Here is a 22295-nt window from a genome sequence, read left to right on the forward strand (position 1 = left end):
ACACACACACACACACACACACACACACACACACACACACACACACACACACACACACACACACACACACACACACACACACACACACACACACACACACACACACACACACACACACACACACACAGGATAACAACAACAGCTGCAAAGCCAGTTTCATCACCAGAACTGCCATCAATAATTCAATAAGAGAAAATCACTCTGCAACACTCGAAAACAACAAATACTAGACATAGACTAGACATAATCTCCCCTCTACTCTCCTCTCCTCTCCCCTCCCCTCCCCTCCCCTCCCCTCTCCTCTCCTCTCCTCTCCTCTCCCCTCCCCTCTCCTCTTCTAACTCACTGGGGCTTGGCCACTGGCACACTACTTGTAATTAATTTGTAATTCATAAAACATGGATGGAGAGAACGAGAAAATTAACAAGGGAAAGGAGATGAGGGACAAATATTAGTGTAAGCATCTGGGGGGGCCCGGTCTCATTTCAATGTATATGTTTCAAATCTTTCCATCACATTTGTGTATTATAGTGCATGCGTACTGTATAGATACTCAGATATATAAATATCCCCACACATGTTGTGTGTTTGGCTGCCATAATTATTGTTTGCAATTATTTTTGTTTTTTGTTCCTTTATTGCTTATTTATTTCATTTCCATTGGTTGTTAACATAACAAGTTAACATGCCGGAAGTGTCAATTGGTTCTTTCATACGGAACGCAATATATGGTATGGTGTCATGGAGACAAAGTAGGTGGTTACACTTCCTTTGTTTGTTTGACAGCGTGACGCGGCAGGATCAAGGTTTGTGGTTTCTTAGTTGTAACCTTGAATGTCAAGTCAATATGTTATGCTTTTGTTTGTCTTATTCATGTATTAATTGTATTGCAGCTTAGTGCGTCACTGTGTTTGTTTGGACCAAGAGAACTCATTCCCTTTATGTCTTGTAGTTCAGCCAGTGAGGCTGCAGTGATGTTCATTTGAAAGTGCATTTCATTTATGTTTGTTTTTTTATTATGTTTATTCTGAGCATTAAGTTTATTTATATTTATGATTTGCGAGTTTGACGTTGGATTGTTTGTGCCTGTAAGAGTGCATGAATAAAAAATCCACACAATTCACTTGTTTTTGACTGAAGGGAGTGATACTGTGTCTTTAAATATCCAACCCTAAACCCAATTTGTCACAAAAAGTGCTCCATTTTTGCTTAACCCTCTGTCCCACCCTAACCCTGCAATAACCCTAACCCCTAAGCCCAGTTCCACACCAATACAACTAGTCACAACTTGCAACCAGTTGCACACCTGTGCCATTTGTGGATAATGGTTGCAAGGAGCTGCACGTAGTTGCAAGTAGTTGCAGTTGCAAGGAGTTGCATTGGTGTGGACTGGCATTAACAAACCAAACTCTTACCTAACCAGAACCAATATGTGCATGGGTGTATCTACTGTATGTGTATATGATTGTCACGTCCGTCCCTGTCCACAGGAGCTCGCGTCTCCACACACCTGTGCCCATCTCCACACCTGTGCCCATTTGCATTGACAGTATTTATTTATTGCCTGCCACATGCCATTCTACTTTGTCTACTAATCAGACCAGTTGTCTACCCGTTTTGCCTAAAACCTGTTCAGTTATCCAGTTTATTCTGCCTGATTATTCTTCTTCTCACCCCCTGTCTGTTACCTGAAATGTTCTTGTCGCTTTCTGTACCTCAGCCTGTTCGGACTGATTACCTTTGTGCCTTCCAAGTTACGAGTCGACACCTCTAAGACTGTTCCGCTGGTGTGTGTGTGTGTGTGTGTGTGTGTGTGTTTGCGTGTGTGTACTTGTCAAGAGATTTTCTTTTAAAAAACACACACACACACACACACACACACACACACACACACACACACACACACACACACACACACACACACACACACACACACACACACACACACACACACACACACACACACACACACACACACACACACACACACACACACACACACACACACACACACCTGTGCAAGTCGATGACAGCCTCTTGCCTTACAAATCATAACGTGACTGTCCTTGATTTTGAAGCTTATCAACATGGACTGTGCTCTGCGGCTGTCGTGAGAGCACAGTCGTGATTGTGCTGTGTGTGTGTGTGTGTGTGTGTGTGTGTGTGTGTGTGTGTGTGTGTGTGTGTGTGTGTGTGTGTGTGTGTGTGTGTGTGTGTGTTTTGAGTGTTCATGTTTTCTTTTACTGAAATGGTGCATTCACAATAGATTGGTGCCATGCAGGGACAAATGCACATCAGATTTAGTAACACGCCCACACACACACATAGTGTGTGACCTTTCACTGTGTGACAAAGGAAGCTTCGAGCGGTGTCTTTGTGTGACATTTTTCTGTCCATAATAGTTTCCCTTTGTGAGATGCAGCACACATTTAATGTGTACAAGTGCACACGTGTACACTTGCAGATGTGTGTGTGAGTGTTTTTTTCTTTTTTTGACAAATATGTGTATTGCTTTTTTAAACATACAAAATACAAACATATAAACAAACAAGAAATAATAAAACAAAAATACAGCTCAGACACAACATTCATAAAGTAAATTGAAAAGTGTATGAAGATAAAAAGATAAGCAAGAACATGATCAAAGGTCACATCTCCCGGCCATCAACAGCCTGACACCATTTACAATAATTCTAGATGTGTGAAAACACCAGTTACGTGTGTGTGTGTTGATGTTGTTTTGTGTACATACTGGATGAGCAGTGGTGAAAAAAAAAGTAAAAGTATCAATATTGCAATGTAGAAGTACTCTGTTACAAGTAAAAGTCCGGAATTCTAAATGTACTTGAGTAAAAGTACAAAAGTATTGGCATCAAAATGTCCTTAAAGTACCAAAAGTAAAAGTACAAAAATGTTTGAAAATAGCTTGTAGATATATAAAATAGGTCTAAAGTGGTTAATGTATGTTTTAAAATGTAATAATTTATATCTACAAAGTAACTACTAACTAAAGTTTTCAAATATTTGTAGTGGAGTAAAAGTATAATATTTGCCTCTGAGATGTAGTGGAGTAGAAGTAAATGTTCTGAAAATTGGAAATACTCCAGTAAAGTAAAAGTACCTCAATATTGTACTTGAGTAAATGAACTTAGTTACTTTACACCACTGTGTGTGAGCGTGTGCGCAGTCTTATGGTGTGTGTGTGTTACCTCCTTGCCCAGAGGCATGCCACTGCCCAGAGCGCACGTGAGGCCGATGACTTTGGCCACGAAGGTCTTGAAGGTGAGGTATTCTTTCAGCACCACGCCGCGTAGAATGGTCTTCATCTCCGGAATGCCTGAGCCTGCAAAGCAGCAAGTGCACACAGCACACGGTCACTTCCTCAGTGTTCAATCAAACACTGCTTCTCAACCTGTAGGTCACAATTATTACATAATCGCCTTATCGCAATTATTACATAATCGCCAGATCGCAATTATTTGAGATAAACGCTGTTGTTTTGCATAATCGTTCCTTGTTGAAATCGTTTCATATGTTTTCAAACATTTAAAACAAATAGTGGAAATAGCAGTGACGTGTTTTGAGCTTGTACATAGGCAGTTTTCACTATTCATGTTTTTTGATTTCAGTACAAAGTTATTAAGTGATGCACATTCTTTTGTCATATCTACGCTGTGCAACTTTAAAAATCGAAACAGAAATCTAATCGCAATTACTTGAGCGACAATTAATCGACTAACTTCAGTTACACAGTAAATTCCCATGCAGTGTTCAATTAACTCAGAAGAGTGTGCAAATGGAACCAAATGTCTGTTGTCTCCCTCTCCTGACAGCGAATTAAACAATGTCTGAACTCTGAACAATGCCGATGCATCTCAATCCAGTGCTACAAATAATTATACGACTTCATAACTAATAGCTTCTGCTTCAAATAACTTTATGGAAGTTGTCAACCAGTTGGTGTACTTGGACCCTTACACAAGGGTCTAAATTCCTCAACGGAACCAACCGCTGCAGGTGTACTAGTTATCTGGTATTAATATGCTCTACTGTACGGATTAGTTCAAATAACATCCTATCTTACATTTGGGAGTGGTGCGCATGCGTGGCTGTTCACCGTTCGCCCTGTTCGCCGTTCGCCGTGTGTCTGTGTCTGCCTCAGCCACAGTTAACAGGCTGTCGTTCACCTACCGAGCCGAGTGCAGCCGACAAGAGCCGAGCGAAAACAAAGCGGCGGCCATTGACATGTGTCGGTCTCTCGGTTTGCTTTCGCTTTCGGTTTGCGTCTGGAAACAAACACCGTTGTTGCTTTCGCTTTTGGTTCCGACAGCCTACTACAGCCTACTACACGAGAGCCTCGCGCCCGTGTCTGTCGAGTTAAAACCGTGCCTGTGCCTCTGCCTGTCTGCAACGGAGCCAGAGGGTTGCCAGGTTTCCAGGTATCGCACGACTAATATGCAAGCAATGCACACACACACTTCGTTTGGCTACTAGAGCCCCGTGCACGGCTAGGGGGCAGGGCGCCCGGACCTCTGGTTTTATACATTCAAATAATTCCCAGATTATATCTTTAAGTAGGTTTGGAGTCGTTAAGGTCAAGACACTGTGTGTGTATGTGTGTCATACCGACGGCCTGTGGTGCCAGGATCTGTGTGAAGCCTGCAGAGAAGGTGATGAGTACTACAGGATAGGTGACCCAGGCCAGGTACTGCAGAAACACATTACTGTCCAGACCACCATACATCCACTTCTGTGCTGTGGACACGGACACACACACACACACACACACACACACACACACACACACACACACACACACACACACACACACACACACACACACACACACACACACACACACACACACACACACACACACACACACACACACACACACACACACACACACACACACACACACACACACACACACACACGTAAGAAAATTAAGGTGGGAGTAGACAAATGAGAGTACACAGCTTCACTTGCGATGCATTGTGAGGTTGTAGATTGGATTTTTTAAATCCTTGAATAGGGCTTAAGTGGTTAAATGAACTTCATTTGTGTTTTATATTTACTTGCTTGCTTGTTCATTGTATAATTGTTAAATAGTTAAATATCTGTTTGATATTGTGTATCTATCAAAAAGTTATTTGTGTTTATTTGAATGTGTTTGCTCATACGTTAAATGTACTTAAATCAAAGTTTTTCAATTTGTTTTCAAGATTTTTCACTTTTTGAACAAAATTGTTTGTCTAGGAGTGTCCAAAATCTGGATTGGGCCCACACATAAATTGGTTGAGCTATTACAGTCAAACACACGCACATCTTGGAGGTCTAATACATAAAGAATAGCCTCTGTCCATGCATCCATCCCTCCCTCCCTTCATGTCCATGCATCCATCCATCCCACCCTCCCTTCATGTCTCACCTTGCAGGCAGATGGCTATGCAGAAGTCCACCACCCAACTGACCAGTGCCATCAGCAGTCCCAGGAGAATGAGGAAGATCCAGTCTTCTCCCACACGCTGGATCAGGAACTTCTGACAGCGAACCGTGCAGACTGGAGAGGAGAGGAGGAGGAGGAGGAGCAGACAGTACAGGGGTTAGTGTCAGCATAATCTCTCAAGACAGATTCAGAGCTCCGCAGCTCAATCTGTCGGGAGCTCCTGTTAATGTTAGGAATGTAAACAAAGCCACGTGGACCGGAAGTGGAGGGCTGAGGGCGGACCTAACGGCCAACATCCTGTTATCCACATTCTATCGGGAGGTCCCCCCCAGAGTCAAATTCAAAGGGAAAAAAACAGCAGAGGTCGCTGTTTTTTTCCTTTTCCCAGATTGGTGTCAGCAAGGACTACAAACGAGCAGCACCCAATACAAACCTCAGTGTTTCATTCAACTCTGAGAGTGTAAGTTACATTTGTACACTCTCAGAGTTAGACGTGACTCAGGGAAATAAGGATTTTACTGTGTGCTGTGCAGGAACGCTACCATTCGGGGGCAAATGGCACCGAAGGGTGCAACCTCCTTCAGAAGGTCTGAAAGGGTCATACAGAAGTGTGATTTGGTCCCTGCAAGACTTTCTCATAACTATTCCAATGCATTGCCGAGCTGTACGGACAGACAAGGACATCAGTCTAGGAGGCAATAACAGAGCGAAATCAGTACTCAGGGCGACACAACCAATTTCAGTGATTTAGAAAGGAAGCAGAACTCACAAAACCCAAGGTGGGGCCCAAGTCCTCTAATGGAACTTTTTTTAAGCACACTTCTGAAATATGACCTTTTCCTTGTAGCCGTCAGTGCTAACCATATCCGGTGGGGCCTGATGTCAGGTTAGGACGACATAACTGCACATTATGTTAGGTGAATTGTAAAGAAAGAAAAAAACACAATGTCACAACCAGCTGCACAGGGAAGTGTTATCATGTTAGGACATATATATATATACCCACAGTACAATGGGGCTAGAGCAATGGTTCTCAAACGTTTAAGTTTCAAGGTCTTTCATTAACTCTGACAGTGTACAAATGGGACCAAATGGACCCGTTAGGGTCCATTTGGTTCCATTTGTACACTGTCAGAGTTACAGACTTGAAAGGGTCAATTTAGACCCCACTATAGGAACCCAGTGAGTCCCTGGAATCCACTATGAGAACCACTGGGCTAAGAGGATACGATGTTGTACTTAAACGTATATCTTGCATTAAAATGCTGCACACATGTACAGTATCGCCACTGTCAGGCAGAAACCTTCATTCATCTGTGTATGTTGTTGTTTTTTCCCCCCATAACTTAATACCCAATTGTATTACTTTGTGGCATTATAGTGAAGTGCAATAGTTGTTGAAAATGAAAAATCTACAAGCTCACAACGTGTCACATCGCGATGAGCTTGTGAGCTTGTAGGCCAGCCATTTGTTTTAATTATTTTTTTAATTTTAGGGACACCAGGTTGAAAGTTGGTTAAGTCTATCTGTGGGTGTTGGACATGAAAGGTTTCTGCCCGACAACGACAACATACAGTAGCTGCCTCCATAGAAGTAAAAATCGAATAAATAAATACAAATACACACAACATAACAAAGCAGCGCAAGTGTAGCAAATTGCAAGCACAAGGTTGAAGGCCAGGGGACTATACAGTGAAACTTTTGTTGGTACATTTAGAATTAAGTGAAGACATGTGGAAGCACTACAGAGCAAACACACACGCACGCACACACACACAAATGCCCATACGCAGGATGAATTTGACTGTACTCACCTTAGAGCAACAGGAAGATGGAGAATTTGAATTTGAGTCATTTGAGATTTTTTTTTTTAAGCAGAATGATTATTATTGGAACATTGGTACATTTTTTCTTGACAAGGCCGTATTGCACGAACAGCCTCCCTATTTATGCTTTTTGCTGACTCCACAACATATCAGTATCTTCAACCTACAATCTCATGGGCAACTTATGTATGTCATTCCCCAAACCCTCAGTCGGTGAAAGTGATTTTTTTGCATAGTCTCTTTTGAGCTACAGTTATCTTAAACTAGATTACAAAAAAAAAAGAAAAACAGGATTAAGGACTGCTTGCCGACAAATGTCCTGTTACTATAAAAAAAAGAAAAACAGGATTAAGGACTGCTTGCCGACAAATGTCCTGTTACTATAAAAAAAAAAGAAAAACAGGATTAAGGACTGCTTGCCGACAAATGTCCTGTTACTGAAAAAAAGAAAGAAAAAAGTACTCTCATTTACTGTTTGTTTTCAAGACTCTTCTTTATGAAACCTTTTTCATAAAGAAGAGACGCTCGTGCGCACACGCCACACGCACGCACACACACACACACGTCAATTAAAACTAATTGCCAGTAGAAAACACATTAATCAAATGGTGGTATACAGGGACGTATTCTTCTGCTCAACTTCATCTTCGTCTCTCTCATTCCAGGGTTGTACAGCATGTACTCCCTTCTCCTGCTATGAGAACAGTGGGGGGGGGGGTCCCCTCGCGTACACACACACACACACACACACACACACACACACACACACACACACACACACACACACACACACACACACACACACACACACACACACACACACACACACACACACACACACACACACACACACACACTCCGTCTCTCCTATGTAAAACAGGTTGTAACTTTGTAACACAACAGTGTTATGTTAATCTCAGGGTTCCCACAAATTTTTTACCAATGAATTTCCAAAACTTTTCCAGAATATTTAACCCAATTTCCAGGCCTATATAACAATAATTCAGCGCAATAATGAGTCTCTTACTCCTATGTACAATGCCCAAAGACAGGCAGTGTAGCAAAACATTTTTTTGAATGGTATAATTCCATTCCAAATTTCGTGCCAAATTTACTAACTACGCATCATGCTGACGCATCACGTTGTGAGCTTGTAGCTCTGTTATTTGTGTCACGTCCAGTATACATTAGGCTGCAATCACGCAGCCCGTTCGGCGAAAAACTACTTACGTTACATATTTCGTGTAATGTTACTCAATGATTTTTATTTAACAAAATCAATAGCTAAAAACAATGCATAGCCAAATATCTTTCCAGAACCCTTGATAAATTCCAAACCTTTTCTAGGACTGGAAAAAGCTTTTTCTAATTTCAAAATATTTCCAGGAATTTCATGACCGTGGGGACCCTGTAATCTACCTCTTGGACGTAATCCTCACTGCTAATGAGCCTGTTGGAACGTTCATTTTGTCCAATTAAATCTTTCAGAACTCCCTGTCCCTGTCCCATCTCATGTTATTATCAGTAAATCCCTTAACCCTTTAAGACCTGAGGCGATTCTTTAAAAAAAATCAAAATCCTAACAGTTTTTGGGAAAAAATCGAAACATTTTTTTTTCACGATTTTTCAAAAATAGCAGATCTACAAGTTCATAGCGCGGCACTCGGTGCCGCGCTATGAGCTTGTATATCTGCTATTTTTGAATAGCCAAAGACATCTAAAGTGACACAGATGCGTTCCAGGTATCAATGGGTTAAAACTCCCTGTCCCTGTCCCATCTCATGTTATCATCATTAGATCCCTTCTCAAATCTGTCAAGTCTGGGTTTTTTTCTGTTCAACATGGGAGAGAAAGATGAATGTATTCGGTCTTCAGACTGCGTGTCACCAAAGCCCTCAAATCTTTTTAAAGTTTAACTGAATAACTTCTTTAAAGTACAATTTCACATTGGGCCGTATGGTTTGAGAGATTGCAGAGTTCGTTACGTTTGTACCATTCCCTTGAAATAAATGACACTAAAACATATTTCAAAAACTCATATTCTTGAGCTGCACTGTAACTGTATTCTCAATTCTTAATTTTGCTTATTTTATATTCTCTTAACAATTAAAAATATTTTTCTAATTGTATTCAAAAGTCCATTTATAATGTGTTCCAAGCTTAATGCTCGTCTTAACCCCTGGAACGCAACTGTGTCACTTTTGGATTTGAGCTAAAAAGCATTATTTTACACTTTGGCTATAAAAAAATAGCAGATATACAAGCTCATAGCGCGGCACCGAGTGCCGCGCTACAAGCTTGTAGATCTGCTATTTATGAAAAATCGTGAACATGTGTGCAAATCTTTGAATACATATTATTTTAAAGCGAACATTTTAACTCAAATCTTTGCTTCTGGGGGGTCCCTGGAACAACATATTTTGAGATGGGGGTCCGCGGTCAAATACATATCATTTTGAGGGTCATTGCCATGAAAAAGTTTGAGAACCACTGATATAGAAACATACGTTTCTCAGAATACTGTTGGTATTTAGAAGACATTTCTAGAATCGGCATAAGGTCTTAATGGGTTAATGCTCTTAACGTTTCGAGTAAAGCAGTTTAAATAGCCTTGAAATGTGCTAAACAAATAAACTTGCCTTGCCTTGTCATTTACAAACACATGTTTCTGTTTGCATTTTGCTACCAAACCCACTGATCATCTGAATGAATAATTAACGCTTCCCTTCCTCCTTCTGCATCCTCCAAAATTCTCTTCCCCTCATTCCTCCCTCGTTCTACTTTGATTTATGTTCACAATCCGCAAAGATTCAATTTAACCCATTAAGACCTGAAGCCGATCCTACAAATGTCTTCTAAATCCTAATAGTTTTCTGAAAAACCTATGTTTCTATATCAGTGGTTCTCATACTTTTTCATGTCAAGGACCCCCAAAATGATATGTATTTGGCCGCCGACCCCCATCTCAAAATATGTTGTTCCAGGGACCCCCCAGAAGCAAATATTTGAGTTAAAAATGTTCGCTTAAAAATTATATAAATTCAAAGATTTGCACACATGTTCACGATTTTTCAAAAATAGCAGATCTACAAGCTCGTAGCGCGGCACTCGGTGCCGCGCTATGAGCTTGTAGATCTGCTATTTTTGAATAGCCAAAGTGTTAAATAATGCTTTTTAGCTCAAATAAAAAAAGTGGCACAGATGCGTTCCAGGTCTTAATGGGTTAATCCAGAAACCAATATGAAGACCAACTCCACCGTGGATATAACCGTGGTCCACGCATCTCTAGTCCAAAACATAGTTTTTTTAATTCAGACAGAGGCCTTCATCTATCTGGTAGAAAAGATCACTCTAGCTGAGCATTTCTCACTTCTAGGAAATATCAAAAGCCATAGTCACTGATACAAGTATTTGTTATGCAAATTATGACTGTAGTATATTGATTATGATTGTGTTATATATTGAGTACATCTAACCAAGCAATGTCACAAAAAAAAGCATATAGTGATCATTCAACCAACAGTAATCCATTCTTGCAATATTGTTTAAAAGATGTTTAAGTTTAGCAGTTTACCAGAGCTGATGGAAATCCATCGGATGAAAGGTGTCATTTATTTTTGGGCGATATATTGCAAAACAAAGACATTTGGACTGAACCAAACTAATGGCCCTGGGATTCAGCTGGAAAGGCATCCCCGTCTCTGACACTAGCTGTCTAGATGTAGTTGGCATGCTTGCCTTTCGAGTCCTCGATCTTAAATATGCTTTGTGTTGATTGTTCTTGCACACATACACACAGCTCCCATTAAAAGGCTGTCTTTATTCTGATGTTGTGACATTTTGAGCACACGGCTCTTCCTCAGACTTCAAATGACTTCAAAGAAGTCTGAGGAAAACCGTGTGCTCAAAACGTCAAAGCATCAGAAAATAAACATCCTTTTAACGGAGGCTATTTAGTGTGTGGAAATCTCCGTTCAAGTCCACTAGGTATTTCTTGAACCGGCTCACATCCTATTGGGCATTGAGATGTACGTATGTCGTTTTTCCCTATCATTTCTTAAAGCCACAATCCTTTGCCGAATATTTATTTGACCTATAGTTTACCAGGTAGTCACTAGAGATCAGAGATCTCTTTTTTGAGTAAGACCTGGCCAAAATGTCAGCTGTTAAAAAAAGACTCATAGGCTATGCAAGATACAGAGAGAAAAGAACATAAGAAATGCACAAGTTTGCTGAAGAGAGGTCACATTAATTAAATCAATAAAACACAGACATTCGTCCATATTATCCTTTAGCATGCCTGCAACTACAAAACCATCTAAAGTTAATAAACTCTTACAGTTTCTTGAGTTTTTTTTAAGTTCATTCCAGGCAGAAGGAACAGAGAACTTGTATTTTTACCCCAAAAAAGGTAGTGATGAAGTAAGTAGCCCTGTGTAGGCTGTAAGATGGGTTTGATTTAATAGTGACGAGGAACCAAGGTAAAAAGGGAGCTGACTAAACGATTGCTTAATAGATTAAGTAAGATGCACCAATGAAGCTGTCAGGGACAGCCGGTTTGTTTTATCACACAAAAGATAACATCATTTTAACAAATCTATATGGTAGAGTATGTTAACCTCTTAACCCATTAAGACCTGAGGCCGATTCTACAAAATGTCTTCTAAACAGTTTTTTGATGAAAACTTATGTTACTATATCAGTGGTTCTCAAACTTTTTCATGTCAAGGACCCCCAAAAATGATATGTATTTGGCCGCGGACCCCCATCTCAAAATATTTTGTTCCAGGGACCCCCAGAAGCAAAGATTTGAGTTACAAATGTTCGCTTTAAAAATATATATATTCAAAGTTTTACACACATTTTCACGATTTTTCAAAAATAGCAGATCTACAAGCTCATAGCGCAGCTTGTAGATCTGCTATTTTGGAATAGCCAAAGTGTAAAATAATGCTTTTTAGCTCAAATCTGAAAATGACACAGATGCTTCTCATCGGTCTTAATGGGTTAAACCATTATTTACTTAATTGACCGAGGGTTTCCCCAGGGTCTAGTACTCTGCAGTGGTATGGAGGTGGTCTCTCCCTCTACTATTCCTTTGAAAAAATCCCCCTGGTGTCTATTAGGAAGCGTGTAAAGCCCAACATGTCTCTTGGCTGAGCCATAGATGTTTGGTCTCCCACGTTCGGAGACCAGGGTTGGAATCCCAGGTGTAAACCGTTGCTTGCAATTACCTCGTTCCATCCAGAGAGAGGACCACAGAGGACATGAAATGTACGGAAAACAGCTTCATGGGATGTTTTTATAACCCATTACTTCTTCCTGTGTAATGTTATTTGATGTTTTCCTAGCAAAAGCGCCTTTAGTACGATTGTGTTTGTCTATTTGAACACAATAGGCCCGTGTTCAGGGGGAGGGAAGCCGGGCGGGGGAGGGTGATATTTGTCGTTACACTCCTGCAGGCTGGGACGGCACCTGTTACCAGTTAGTGTTGGGCGGGAGGAGTAGGACGAAGGCTCTACGTCAGGGGTCTTCAACAGGGGGGGTCCGGGACCCCTAGGGGGTCCTCAGAGTTACTACAGGGGGGCCGCCAAATCTTTGTGTGATATGATTTTTTCTTTTTTTTACCTTAACCACTTGAACCCTAGCATCCCTTTTCTGAGTAGAACTCACAACACAAGCTCACAGAGCTTGTAGATCTGCTATTTTTGGCAAAGAGGTATAGTGTAGAGGGGGGAAAAAATCTAATCTGAAACACAATTTTATACAATATACTGTAGAGGGGGCCCCTGCTTCATCTCTCTCTCAGCTAGGGGGTCCTTGGCCTGAAAACGTTGAAGACCCCTCACTCCTCACTGGCAGGTGAGCCAGTAGAATACAACAACAATCAGTGACAACACACAGAACATGTTTGTGGGGAGGAATCAATTGGCATATCGACTAAATTGTCGTGAAAAAAGGGGTAAAAAAAAGAGTGAAGATGTAAGTCTGGCATGGACTGCCAGACGTCACGAGAGGCGGCATGACGACTGTCACGGATGGAGGTGTAGTGAGATATATACGTCAGACGTAGTTATTGAGTTAGATGCGGTGAGACAACCGCATTTACCAATCAACACCTTTACATGCTGTCTGACACATACATGCTCACACAGGCTGTGACTCACACATAGACGAACACACAGAACTATGCCTGTGCATTCACACAGTCAACAGAATGCATTCGAAACAGGTTTCCAACATGGGTATATTTAGACTGTAATGTAAGTTTGTGTCTGTGTGTAATTATGTGTGCGTGTCTGCAGGCGTTGCGTTCTCACCCACGATCCATCTGTGTTCCTGAAGACCCTTCTGTTGCCCACACACCTGTGGGCGTCTGTCTGACACGTTGCACTGTATTGTATGGCGTGCAATGATGTATTGTATGTATGACATGCAATTATTTATGTGCGACATGCAATGATGTATGTATGGCATGTCATGATGTGATATGCAGGCTTTCAATCAATATACTGCGATATAATATGTCTTTTTTTAACACTCGGCATTGAGCCAACAGTGAAGTTGTGTTTCTCTGTGTGTGGTATTGATTCAGTTTGGCCAAGGTTGTCTGGCACACAGCCATCTCAATGGATCTAGACTTGTAAACAGGACTAGTTATTGTCTCTGTCAGATCCCATGTATTTTCATGATAAAAGAGAGATAAGAGGTTGTTATTTTGAGAGTGAATTGCCCCACAACATATTATATTAATGGTTGTATAATCCCAATATTATACTCGAGGGTGTGCTTTACCATTATTATTGGCTCTTCAGCGATGCTTGCGGAGATTGGCTGCGCCTCGTTCCTGACTGCATCTCTGTTGTGCCAATAATAATGGTTAAAGCACACCCTCTAACCAACTCAGTGGCCTTGTGGCCTAGCCCTAGAGCAGGGGTCTTCAACCTTTTCAGGCCAAGGACCCCCTAGCTGAGAGAAAGATGAAGCAGGGACCCCCTCTATATTGTGTAAAGATTAAACCTTTTTTGTTTACTTGGTCTGCTCTTTTTTCCCTCTACACCTATAGACGAATCCACAGACGCGCTGCCTGTAGCTGCCTGTAGGCGGCCATTACTGCGGTGTCGCGTCCGCGGAGCAATGGCTGCGCGCAGGGCAGCGCTCCGTGGATTCGTGTATACCTCTTTGCCAAAAATAGTCGATCTACAAGCTCACAACGCCTCGCAGGGTGAGGCGCTGTGAGCTTGTAGATCTGCTATTTTTGGCTAAAGTTCTCCTCAGAAAAGGGATGCTAGGGTTCAAGTGGTTAAGGTAAAAAAAAAAAACATAATCACACAAAGATTTGGCGGACCCCCAGTATTAACTCTGCCGACCCCCTAGGGGTCCCGGACCCCCTGTTGAAGACCCCTGCCCTAGAGTGTCCACCTAGACATTGGTAAGCCGGGGTTTAATTCCCCGGCCAGGTCAAACCAAAGACTATAAAAATGGGACCCAATGCCCCCCCTGTTCATGGAACACAGATTCATAAATAGACAGTATACAATACATAACAATATTCATACAGATGTAGCAAAAGGCATGGCATGCATTATTTGAACAGGACATTCTAAAAAATGTCCTGTTCCACCCATAGCTCAGCAGGTTCTCTCTTTAAAAATCATGTTCTGCACCGAACCCAGCAGCACCCATACTGTCCATGTGCGTATAGTTAATCCTTCACTGTATGAAACGTAATTTGCTTACCGTTACCTCTACAATACACACTAAGGATTCCACTGCTGTTTCACACAGTTTGTTGTCTTTGTAGATACTTGGAGCTCTTGGAGCTGTAATTTACTTGGCTCTGTCTCTGCTGGTAGGACTTAATAGCTTTCCCTGCAGTGCGCGCATGCATGCATGCACGCACACGCACACGCACACACACACAGTAATTTTATTCTTTATGGCATGCAATAAGCACTAAGCAGCATGCTCCTTCCCATTTACTCCTGTTGCTTTCTGACTCACTCTTACAAAGTGCTGTGGTACCACTCCTTCTCTCCCTCCCTCCCTCCATCTCTCTATCTATCCCTCTCTCCATCCTCTCCCCTTCTCTCTCCCACCACTCTCTCCATTTCTCCACTCCTCTATGCCTCGCTCATTCTCGCTCTCCATCCATCCCCTCCAACCTGTGACTTCACCTCTCTTTCTGTGCTTATCTGCTGCCATCCACTCCCCCTTTCCATTATGTTTCCCACTGCACCAGTCCTCCTGCCTTCACACTAATCATACCTTTCTCCTTGCATATTTTCCTCTCTTGCCCTCCATCTCTCCACCTCCTCTCTTCCTCCACCGCTCTGCCTCCATCTCTCTCTATCTGGCGAGAGACATCATGCCCACGTACCAGCTGAGAGTAATTTAGGTTGCCTTGGTTACAGAAAGCATCTAGTTCTGTGGCTTGGCACTAAGCACTAAGTGTGTGTGTGCGTGTGCGTGTGCGTGTGCGTGTGCGTGTGTCATCATCGGATTCGATGGACAACCATAAGCAAGTAAGTGTGTGTGTGTGTGCACGCGAGCGAACACATGCGTACATTAAGTGGCTTCATGCATGCAGAGGGACTTTTCGATGCCTGGCTCTATTAATTATGTATTAAGATACGGTATATTAATTAAAATGGATGGTAAAAATCAGACCACTCAGCTCTTTCCCACTTTTACATAAACTTGGTAAGAGGGAGAGATCTATACGGGGACGGGTGGGGAGTGGGGCGCACAAGGCAGTCGAGACAAATTGCAATAATTCCTCTCCACTCGCTCCATACCCTCGGTATGAAAAGCCGTCCATGCTCTAAAGAACAACAAGTCCCCTGGCATTGACAACAACCCTGCCGAACTCCTGAAGGAAGGAGGATACCTGTGTACAAGGACTCTCCATCAGTACATACTGATGGAGAGTCCTTGCACTGGCTAGTGCTGCAGTGGAAGGACGCCAATATTGTCGCCATCTATAAAAACAAGGGTGACAAGTCCATCTGTGGTAACAGCAGGGGGATATCTCTGCTCTCTGTTGCTGGTAAGGTACTGGCCAAGGTGATGCTACAGAGGCTGATCAATAACGTCACAGAGTCGATGCTACCTGAGTCACAGTGTGGGTTTAGGAAGAACAGGAGTACGGTCGATATGATCTTCACAACACGGCAACTCCAGGAGAAGTGCCGGGAACAGCACAAGGACCTCTTTGTGGCCTTTATCGACCTCTCTAAGGCCTTCGATACTGTGAACAGGGAGCTGCTGTGGAGCGTGCTTGTCAAGTTTGGCTGCCCAGCCAAGTTTGTAAACATGCTCCGCCAGTTCCACGATGGGATGATGGCTTGCGTGACCATTGGAGGACAAGAGTCTGCATCTTTCCCTGTGCGCACTGGGGTAAGACAAGGGTGTGTACTAGCACCTGTGCTCTTTAACATCTTCCTCCTATGTGTCACCCAGCTTCTCCAGGAGGAGCTTGAGGATAGCAGTGGGGTGGCAGTGGACTTCAGACTGGACGGGAACCTCTTTAATATCAGGAGGCTACAGGCGAAAACCAAACTCTCTATGGAGAGGGTCCTCGAGCTGCAGTATGCAGATGACTGCGCTCTGGTGGCGCACTCTCCACACGACCTGCAGACCATCCTTGATGTGGCTGTCAGGGCCTACAGCAGGATGGGTCTGTCTGTCAACACCACCAAGACAGAAGTGGTCTGCCAATGGAGCTCCAGTACCCCACACACCCTGCCTGTCTTCACCATCGACAACAAGCCACTAGCAATAACACCATCCTTCAAATACCTGGGCAGTATCCTTTCGGAGGACTGCAGCATCGACTGTGAAATTCAAAACCGGGTCAAGCAGGCGTCGGCTGCCTTTGGAAGGCTACGGCGCCGGGTCTTCCAGAACAACAACCTCCACCTGCACACAAAAGTTGCTGTCTACAATGCTGTCTGCATCACCACCCTCCTCTACAGCTGTGAAGCATGGACCACATACAGCCGTCACATCAAGACCCTGGAGCGCTTCCATATTGGATGCCTACAGCGCATCCTGGGCCTCACCTGGCGTGATCGTGTCCCTCATACCGAGTTACTGGCGAAAACAAACTGCCGAAGTATCGAGGCCACAATTACCCAGCACCAACTGCGCTGGCTTGGACATGTGATCCGGATGCCTCAAGACCGACTGCCCCGCAGAGTGCTGTATGGCCAGTTACACCACGGCCGGCGCTTGGCAGGGGGGCCGAAGAAGAGGTATAAGGACCAGCTAAAGACTTCACTGAAGAAGTGCAAGATCAGGCCTGAGGACCTTGAGACTGCTGCTGCTGACCGTGACTCGTGGCGGCAGCGCTGCCACGAAGGAACTCACAGGCTGGAGGAGGACAGGACTGCCAGAAGGCAACAACAGAGACACAGGAGGAACACACCCATGACTGCCATCACCACTACCGCCACTACAACCTACACATGCCCTACCTGCAATAAAACATGTGGTTCCAGGATAGGACTTTTTAGCCACCTGCGAACCCACCGCTAAGGACATAAGTGGACGTCATCATCGGATTCGATGGACAACCATAAGCAAGTAAGTGTGTGTGTGTGTGTGTGTGTGCACGCGAGCGCGTGCGTACATTAAGTGGCTTCATGCATGCAGAGGGACTTTTCGATGCCTGGCTCTATTAATTATGTATTAACTCTTACCCTGCCAGAGTTTTTTCAAAAAGTCTGTAGCCTCTGCCAGGGTTTTGACCGATTTTGGTACCTTTTCGCATAGCCACAGAATATTTTTCTCCAGTATGATTGATCCCAGATAATTTCTAATCACAGATGAGATTCAGGTGTGGTTTCACAAATGTCAACGAGGTCAATTTGACCTTGTTGTCATGTGTTGTTTGATGTTTGAAAATAGCTCAAAACCAGTAGTTTCAAACCAAAAAACATTGTGAATTGTTTGTCCGTTTCAATTTTAACATTGAAGTGGATGGAGCAGCAAATCTTTGGGAATTGTTATCTCCTTATTGGTTTGGAATATCGAAAAGGTGTCAATCTTAAATAATTAGAGAATCTTTTTAGAAAAAAAATTGTTTTGAATTTTTTTTTTTTTTTTTTTTTTTTTTCAAAGACGTTTTTAAACGTCTTTGGCAGGCAATAGCTGAAGGCCCAAAGACGTTTATAAACGTCTTTGGCAGTTATAGAGTTAAGATACAGTATATTAATTAAAATGTATGGTAAAAATCAGACCACTCAGCTCTTTTGGTAAGAGGGAGAGATCTATACGGGGACGGGTGGGGAGTGGGGGCGCACAAGGCAGTCGAGACAAATTGCAATAATTCCTCTCCACTCGCTCCATACCCTCGGCCTCTCTATCCGCCCACCAACCCGTCCGTCTTCAGTCTGCCCTCAAATCCCTCTCTGTTGTGTCAATGTGTTATTTATCACATTCAATCCGGGAACGCATGGCTGTGTCATTTTAGATTTTTAGCTACTATTATTTTATACTTTGGGCTATTCTACTCTTTGGGAGATCTACAAGCTCAAAGCGCGGCACTCGGTGCCGCGCTACGAGCTTGTAGATCTGCATTTTTTTCCACTCAAATATTTGCTTCTGGGGATTCTACAGATATTTTTATTTTTTTTACTTATGTTGCAATTATATCAGTGGTTCTCAATTTTTTTCATGTCAAGGACCACCAAAAATGATATATTTGTCCGCGGACCCCCATCGCTATGAGCTTGTAGATCTGCTATTGCCTCTGCTATTTTTTAACAGCCAAATAAATCTAAAATGACACAGACACATTCCCGGATCGAATGGGTTATGCTAATAGAATGTAAATGTGTTGATGGTTATGTAAATGCTCCGCACAGCCAGTCTCAGGCGAGCGGGCGAAGAAGCATGTTCTCACACTCGATCACAGTGTTCACTCAATCCATCTCTCTCTCTCTCTCTCTCTCTCTCTGCCCCTTAGAGACGAATAACGATGGTCGTGACACATGGCTTATGACTACAGTAGAATGTCTGCTTAATGAGCCGTAATGGTTTACACACGCACTCTCACACACAGTCTCTTCATCCCACGTTGATGGCGGGACGTTTAATGTGTGCTTTGATGTTTCTGGCAAGAGTCGGGAAAGTAAGATCGCACACGGGCAAGACATGATTGACCCTGTTCCCTTTTTGTCAGTAAAAGGAATAAATCAAGCAGATTTATTTTGTGTAATATATATTATATAAATGATGTGAGAGACGAAAGCTTATGAGAAATGATGATATTTACCGATATGTATTGTATTGTATGTACAGTATTATATGCATTACTGATACCCCTGGGGCTTTTTGCGTTCTCCTTTTAGCATAGCCTTTGACTGTACTACACTGTACTGTTAACACGCTTGTTGATAAAGTATTCAATCAATCAATTAATTAATCAATGTCAAGTACAGTAACTCACTGAATGACTATCTTTGATGTACACATCAGCCAGGAGAGTAAAGTGACACAATAATTTGTATGGCATTACAGTTTTATAACAGGGATAGGGGTAGTTTATATTATATTATATAGTGTTATCTAGAGCAGGGGTTCCCAAGCTTTTCAGTGTGAGACCCAAAAGATACATTTGGTGTCCGTCCGTCCCCCCCCCCAGGACCTGACCGTACAAAAATACATTATGAATTAACACACTTCAACTTGAATTGTTAAAATAGCAAATCTACAATCACACAATGCATTGCGATGCAACACGTAAGCTTTTGATCTGCTAGTTCTTAAACATTTTCTTAAATTCATGGATTATTTCATTTATTTTTGGATTATTTGAACATTTTATTTCTGGGGGAAAAAATATAATTTCTCAAATATTTGTTCATTATAAAACTATTAGGGAACGTTATAAATGGGTCCATGGCCCAAGTGTTTGCGAAGCACTGGTCTACTCTAGACTCTGTGCTATAGAGTGATATGCAGTAAAAAGTGTCCAGTGCTGTTGCACTGTAAATCAGCACTCATGGAATAGCTCTTCTTGACGGTCGTATATCCTAAACAAACACAGCGGTGAAAACGTAAACCATCATCCTGCCTTTGGCCTGGCGGTGATAAATCATATTTTTGAATATGAGGAAAAAGGTCAGGCGTCTCCCTGGGTGATATAAGCAACAAATAAAACACACAGCCGCTTGATGAAAGGCTGTAATGTGATGAGGGATTCAAACAATAAAAGCAGGGGAAACAATGGGACTGATGAAGTCATGCTTTGATTTCTCTCGTGGCATGACCCCCATATTGTGGAGAGGCGTGCACACGCGCACACACACAGATACACACACAAGACAGATGGTGGCATTGATCAAAATAATGGTCGATCACATGTACACGTGTGTGTGGTTAATGTGTGTGTGCGTGCGTGCGTGTGTGTGTAGACACAGGGGAGAAGTAGGTGGATTTTATTTCCTAGATGAAAAAGTGACTAAAACGCTGAGGGGACCTCTGCCATTCCATTCAATCCCCATGACTATTGCCTATTTTCTCCCCCACACACACACACACACACACACACACACACACACACACACACACTCTCTTTCTCTTCTCTCTGGCACCAAGTATACACCTTCCTCCCCTTGACCTTTCTCCACTTTTCTCCAATCATCTTTCCATTTCCGATCTGCTTTTTCTCTAACCCCCCCCCCCCCACACACACACACACACACACCCACACACCCACCCTTGCATCTCTTTCTCTTCTCGCAGGAACTAAGTTTTATACACCTTCCTCTCCTTGACCTTCCTCCGCTTTTCTCCAATCATTTTTCCATTTCCGGTCTGCTTTTTCTCTACCCCCCCCCCCCACACACACACACACACACAACCTCCATCTCTGTTGGTGTTGAGTCAGCACTTTCGTTCCGCAGTGCTCTGCAGACACTGTTATACTCTGATGCCCGCAAGAGAGCACGCACACATGCACACTGAAGTGCAGGTCTTACACTTATACTGTACGCGCACATACACACTTTTATCCCCAATCCCTGCACTCTCTCACTCACACACACACGCACTCTTTCATGAAAGGACACTCATGCACATACACCAAGTTAACGCATCCATTTGTATTACTGCTGTCATAGTTGCTACATCAGACATAACGTTGCAGTAAAGCATTTATGTCACAAGCTCCTGTGACGCGTTAAACAAAGTCGTTGAGCTTGTGACCCTCAGGGCTCTCCATTAGTGACATTGTGTCATTTTAAATTTGGATATTTAAAAAAAAATAGCAGATATACAAGCTCATAGTGCGGCATGACGCGCTATGAACTTATCTGTGAACATTTTTGCAAACTTTTGAATATATATATATATTTTAAAGGTATCATGACATTCATTTTCACTTTTTTTTATTTTCAATGTTTTATTTGGGGTTTTATGACCTCAATTACACCCAAAAAAACTGAACTTAGAACATTCAGTGGATTTTCTGTGGTCTGGGGTTTTCTGAATAATTAGGCTGAAAAGTAATCTGAGCTTGGCCCTTCGACAGTGAGGTCACAGTCGATTAATCCCGCCCACTCTCCTCCTCGCCCCTCCCCTCCCCTATCCTTTCCTTTGGGGGGGGGCGGAGCAGAGGCGATGATTGACAGGCAAAATCCCTCACCAGCGACACCCGCAGGCAAAGATTTCTTTTTTCATTGCAGTTGAAAAGGCTTTAGAAATGTGAGAGAAAAACACCTGCCATGGATCACTGGAATGGAATTTTCACTTAAAACTTTTTGTACACTTTTGAAGGACCAGGACAAAGACTTTGAATGTGGTGTAAAAGTGAATGTCATTAAACCTTTAAAGCGAACATTTTTAACTCAAATCCTATTTTCGGCAGAATACAGATACTGACGTTTCAGTGGATAATTTATTTTTGCCTTGCACCGAGCCTAATATCTAGATAGAGTAAGTTGAACATTTATTTTTTAACAAGAGCTCATGGATTTAGTTATGACTATGTTGGTACACAAACAGCACCCAT

At 42.6% G+C, this 22295-nt stretch overlaps 1 protein-coding gene across 1 annotated transcript in view; it reads right to left on the reverse strand.

The window, feature by feature from the left end:
• LOC308085623 (chloride channel protein 2-like) overlaps positions 1 to 22295 on the reverse strand; it is a 202896-nt gene that overhangs the window by 91196 nt on the left and 89405 nt on the right. Inside the window, 3 exon segments of the mRNA XM_080428838.1 lie at positions 3210 to 3343; positions 4627 to 4755; positions 5432 to 5563. Of these exon segments, the coding sequence (XP_080284964.1) occupies positions 3210 to 3343; positions 4627 to 4755; positions 5432 to 5563 (395 nt within the window).

This window comes from Gymnoscopelus braueri (genome assembly GCF_963280865.1).
Source record: "Gymnoscopelus braueri genome assembly, chromosome: 5".
Classification (NCBI taxonomy): domain Eukaryota; kingdom Metazoa; phylum Chordata; class Actinopteri; order Myctophiformes; family Myctophidae; genus Gymnoscopelus; species Gymnoscopelus braueri.